This window comes from Monopterus albus, unplaced genomic scaffold, assembly GCF_001952655.1.
Source record: "Monopterus albus unplaced genomic scaffold, M_albus_1.0 scaffold245.1, whole genome shotgun sequence".
Classification (NCBI taxonomy): domain Eukaryota; kingdom Metazoa; phylum Chordata; class Actinopteri; order Synbranchiformes; family Synbranchidae; genus Monopterus; species Monopterus albus.
In genome coordinates, this window is record NW_018128125.1 from 3574 (window position 1) to 9319 (window position 5746).

Below are 5746 nucleotides of genomic sequence, written 5' to 3' on the forward strand. Positions count from 1 at the left end.
GTAGCTTCCCTCTCACAATGTGGTTTGGATTAGCAAATAGGAATAATTCCACAGACATAAATACACAATATGATGACTGTGACATACTCTCCACATCCAAGCTAAATAGCCTACCCTATGTCTCTACTACTATAAGCTCCTTGCAATAAATACTTAAAATCAAAGAAAATTTTACATCTTTCCATTTTAACTACTGGACCTACAATTGTTTTATCATTCACCAGCTATATAGCCTTTGAAGCTCTGACAGCGGTCTTAAACCAAAGTCTCATGGGGGTGTAGTCATGTAATAATTAAAAATGATCCCTCCTCCTGAGTGTGACTTTAGAACAATCACAGTGAACTTTTACAATGCAGCCTCCTACACACCGTGCAGGGTGCATATGATTCGTTATTGTTCTTCTGAGGTTTGGCTGCTCAACACAGTCATGGAAAAAGGTGCAAGACCCAACTGGGACAACCCCATGCAATTTTTGCTGGCATGTATATCATATGCAGTTGGACTTGGAAACGTGTGGAGGTTTCCATACCTCTGTCAAATGCACGGTGGAGGTAAGTCATACACCAAAACAAACAAACAAGAGCACTCAGAGAGCACATAAAATGGTGCAACATTCGCTCACACAAATGGGTCCTTTGTGAAAAATTAGATCCAGAACAACACAAAATGTGTCCTAGAATCCTTGATCCAGATTGGCTCCGGATAATCTCTTAGGATATTATAGGCAGTTATACTGTGCATCTTACCTGAACATTTCAGGGTTCTATCTTCATTACATTCAGTTATGGCAGAAAATATGCATTAAATGAGTTGTTTAATGGTAAATTTATATGGCTGTCAGATCTGGAATCTGGATCAGATCCAGATGAAAATTGGTCTGGTGATAGACATTACCACCCTACATATGGGTGTTCAATTTCAAACAAAAAATGATTTTGATAACTTTTGACAGATATAATTTTTTAAAATGTTGCCCCTTGTTAAAGATGGGATTTTTTCTGACCTTGACCTTTTTTCAGCCAATGTATATAAGCACTTCTAGAGTTGTCTGTACCAAGTATGTCCATAATCCTGCTAACCAACACACACAGACACTGAACCAAAAACACAACCTCCTTGGTGGAGGTAAATATTGTTTTTATGAAGAAAAAAAAATCAAACAAACAAACTGGGAGCTGTGGCTGTGGTGAACCCAATTAAAGAGCCAGTAGGCAGAGGCAAGGTGGACAGAGTTTATTACTTTCTCCAGGAAACTCAGGCGAGGGACAGGCAGCATCAGAATAGAACAGTTCACAGTCTCGGAGGATCAGGCAAAGAGCAAGTCACTTGGTCCAGTCCACGGTCAAGGTACATAGCAGTCCAAACAGGTTAGGGCAGGGTCTTGATCTCAGAGTAGTAGGCCTTAGCAGATAAATGGCTGGAGAATCTAGACAAGGCATAGAACAATCTGGCAGCTTCCCACTAGGTGGGAAGCTGCTATATGCTGTCATAAACAGGTGTGAATAATCAGGGAGCAGGTGAAACCAATGTGAGTGATGACGTAAAGCTCCTGAAAGCCAGGGTGAGCTGGGGACAGGAAGTGGTGTTAAAGTAGAAGTGGAATACCAGAAACCAAGGACCAGGGATCATGACAGTTTTGGCATAAAGTCTTCATCAGGGTCTGTCAAGGCTTCATGCTCAAACATGTTGGTCTTCTCAATAACGTTGCCTAAAACACTGCAAGTGTTGCTAGACTTTTTTTTTCCAGTTTGTTTGTTTTTTTGTTGTCTGTGCACCATGACAGTGGGTGAAGTTGTGCCAACACTTTCTGTTGTATCTGAATTAGCATGAACATGCTGCTATTAAATAAGTTTTTTTCAGTAAGATTTAAATCTGTGTATTGTTTATTTTTTTGCAAAAACCACAAAGCAAAAATAGAAAATCTTTTTTGTTTGTGTGACATTATGGTAAATCCAAGGAATGCAGGGAAATAAGGATGCACCAGTGCATAATTTCATCATACTGCATTTTTGCTATGGCCTGTCTTACATTTCCAGCCACAGGATGACTACTCATAGGTTATTATTCTTTGATAGGTTATATGAGTTAAAATTATACCATTTTAAAACACATAAGCTACTCTGTTGATTGAAGAAATCACTGCCATTTCTAATTCAGTGTCAGAAATCCTTCTACTAAGGTTGTGCTTCAGTAAAACATGGCGCCCATTGAGGCCGACGTGTTTGCTTGTTCCACTGTTGAATGCCGGCTTTTTTTCATTTTTGTGTGTTTTTCGCTTTTTGTGCAGTGCACAATTGTCATGCACTGCTAACATACAACAGACAGGCATTGCTGGACATCACTAATCACAGCCCTCTGGAATTCAGTGGTTTTATTCCACCGGAGCTACGACTAATTGTCCACTTTTGTGGAAACCACCATCACCCCCAGGAAGGCCCCAAAGTACCGAACTCAAGTGAGCAGTTGAGTCCTGACACCAGGACAGCGACCCGGAGACGGAGACAAAAGTGCGGCAAGAGGAGAGGGCTTCGTGCTAGGCTAAAAGCTCATGCTAGCTGACTACCATTATTCAGCCTCTTGCTAGCTAACGTGTGGTCTCTAGAAAACAAACTGGACAAGCTAAGAGCCAGGATTACAACACAGCAGGAAATAAGAGAGTGCTGCGCTCTCGTTTTCACTGAGACCTGGCTGTCAGACAGTGTCCCAGAATCCGCCATTGAGCTACAGACACCCTGTACACCAAGGAGACCAGAAGGCCAAAGGTGGAGATATGTGTGTGCTTATCAACAACTCATGGTGTGGAGATGTACAGACTGTCTATAAGCAGTGTTTGCCAGATATGGAGTTTTTATTGCTGAAATGCCGTCCCTATTATGTATCAAGAGAATTTAGCTGTGTGTTTGTGGCTGAAATATGCATAGCTCCAACAGCTAATTCCATGGCGGCTCTTGGCAAACTCCATGATGTCATCAATGTGCTAGAGACAGTTCACCCCAATGCTGTATTTATCGCCGCAGGCAACTTTAACCAGTGCAATCTATGGACTGTATTCCCCAAATATTACCAACGTGTGGACATTCCGACCTGGGACAAGAACACACTGGATCATGTTTACAGTAACATATGTGGTGCATACAGGGCTGCGCCCCGCCCCCACTTTTGATGCTCGGACCACATTTTTTTATTTCTGTATCCAACTTACAGACAAAGACTGAAACAAACAAACCCTGTCACCAAACAAATTAAACACCCCAGAGACTGAAGGCACCCTGCAGGACTTTTACTCGGACAGACTGGGATGTGTTTAAAGCTGCTTGGAGGAATTTCTGTTGGCATACAGGACTATGCTGAGTATGTGACTGGGTACATCGGCACTTGTGTTGACAACATCGTGCCCACTGTACAAGTCAGGAGGCTCCCCAACCAGAAGCCCTGGATAAATAGTCAGGTACGCCATATGCTGGGTGCTCGCTCTCTTGCATTCAGTTCAGGCAATGAGATGGAGTACAAAGCTGCAAAGTACAAACTGAGTAAAGCCATCACAGCAGCCAAGAGGCAGTACAGAGAGAAGTTGAATGGCTTCTATTCTACTGCTGACTCTGAACGAATGTGGCAAGGCCTGCAGCACATCACAGACTACAGGACCACCACAAGCAATCATCAGCTCCACAGACAGCCTGCCAGATGACCTCAACACCTTCTACACCCGCTTTGAGACCTCCAACCACAGCACAGAGAGGAGGCACGCACACACCGAGACCACCCAACCCCCCTCCCCTCCATTAATTGTCTCATCAGGCCAGGTACGCACAGTCCTGAGGAAGATCTACCCTCGCAAGGCAGCAGGATCAGACAACATCCCTGGGTGGACTCTAAGAGCATGTGCCAATGAACTGGCTGATGTTTTCACCTCCATCTTCAACCTCTCCCTCAGCCAGAGCATCATTCTCTCCTGCCTTAAGACCACAACCATCGTCCCCCTTCCCAAAAAGAGCCTGGTCACCTGCCTGAACGACTACAGGCCAGTGGCACTCACCCCAATCATTATAAAATGTTTTGAGAGAGTGGTGCTGGCCCACATTCAGAGCAGTATATACCAGACACCCTGGATCCCCTGCAGTATGCCTACCGGCCCAACAGGGCCACCTCAGATGCTATCGTGGCTGCCCTTCATTATTCCCTTTCTCACCTGGAAAATAGAGACTCCTACATCAGGATACTCTTCATTGACTACAGCTCCACCTTCAACACAGTTCAAGACTGGCAATAGGACCTCAGCCACGAACACCGGCACCCCACAGGGATGTATCCTCAGTCCTATCCTCTACCCCCTGTTCATGCATGACTGTGTCACCTCCCACAAGGACAACATTGTCCTTTAGTTTGCAGACAACGAAACAAACAAACAACCCCCCCCCAAAAAAAAATCCTAGATTCTCTGTTTTCCTGTTTTGGTTTTAAAAGACAAAAAAACCCACACTTCTTTACAATCCTGTTTTGAGATGGAAAAATAAAAAAATGAATAATACATGTACAGATTACACAGCTTTTGCCACAAACTCAACTGTATGATTTCATGAGTCTCTTCAGACCTTATAGCTATGATTAAACTATTTGTGAGCTTATAACTTGTAACTGAAGCTGTATGTGAACACATATACTATTTTCACCCTCAATGCCCCATACCAGATGGTGACATCATCTGGCAAGGGCATTGCATTGACCAATCATGTATGGGGATGACTGGGGGGATTGTTTACCTTGGCCGTATCATAACCCTAGCAGACCGCCGTCACCGGCCGGCACCCCTCCTACAGCCTAAGCCAGGTGTGGTTGTCATCAGAGCACATCCCATTGAAGGTGGACTCATGGAAGCTGGCCCCTTGCTTCCTGGGTCCCTTCAAGATTGAAAGGGTCCTACATCCCATGGTGGTGTGCCTGCGGCTGCCCAGCTCTCTCTGGATCCACCTGACATTCCATGTCTCCCAGCTGAAATCAGTCTCCACCAGCCTGCTGAGAACTTTAAGTCTAAAGAGTCTTTTGTCCATCCGTTGTGCCATTGACTTGTCTATCTCTGTCTATCTTGTGTTTTCTATTCTTTTGCATGCATTCCATATTTTCCTCTTTGTTAATGCTTTTGTCATATTTTCTTTTATATATTAAAAAAATTCCCCACTCGCCCCCACTTTGGGGCGGTCTTGTATGCCTTCCTTCAAACTCTGGTCCTCTACCAAAGGCCTGGGAGCTTGAGGGTCCTGTGCTAGCTGTTCCTAGCACTGCAATCTTCTACACAGAGACCTCAGATGTTGTTCCTGCGATCTGTTGGATCTCTCCCAGTTTGGGGGTCACAGCCCCCAATGTTCCTATTACCACAAGGGCCACTTGTGTCTTCACCTTCCACATTTTTTCTAGCTCTTCTTTCAGCCCTTGGTATTTCTCGAGCTTCTCGTGTCCCTTCTTCCTGATGTTGCTATCGCTTGGGATTGCTAAATCTATCACTACGGCCTTCTTCTTATGTTTGTCTGCCACTACTATGTCCGGTTGGTTGGCCATTACCAGTTTGTCAGTCTGTATCTGAAAGTCCCACAGGATCTTAGCTTGGTCATTCTCAACCACTTTTGGAGGTGTATCCCATTTTGACTTTGGGACTTCCAGCCTGTACTCAGCACAGATGTTTCTGTACACTATGCCAGCCACTTGGTTATGGCGTTCCATGTATGCCCTGCCTGCTAGCATCTTGCACCC

General features: G+C 44.5%; 1 protein-coding gene across 1 annotated transcript in view; it reads left to right on the plus strand.

Annotated features, from left to right (window-relative positions):
* The first annotated feature begins 428 nt into the window (after window positions 1-428).
* The window catches only part of slc6a20 (solute carrier family 6 member 20), an 82805-nt gene continuing 77487 nt past the window's right edge, over window positions 429-5746 (plus strand). The window contains exon 1 of the mRNA XM_020620672.1: window positions 429-552. Coding sequence (XP_020476328.1) covers window positions 429-552 — 124 coding nt within the window. The remainder of the gene's footprint in view (window positions 553-5746) is intronic.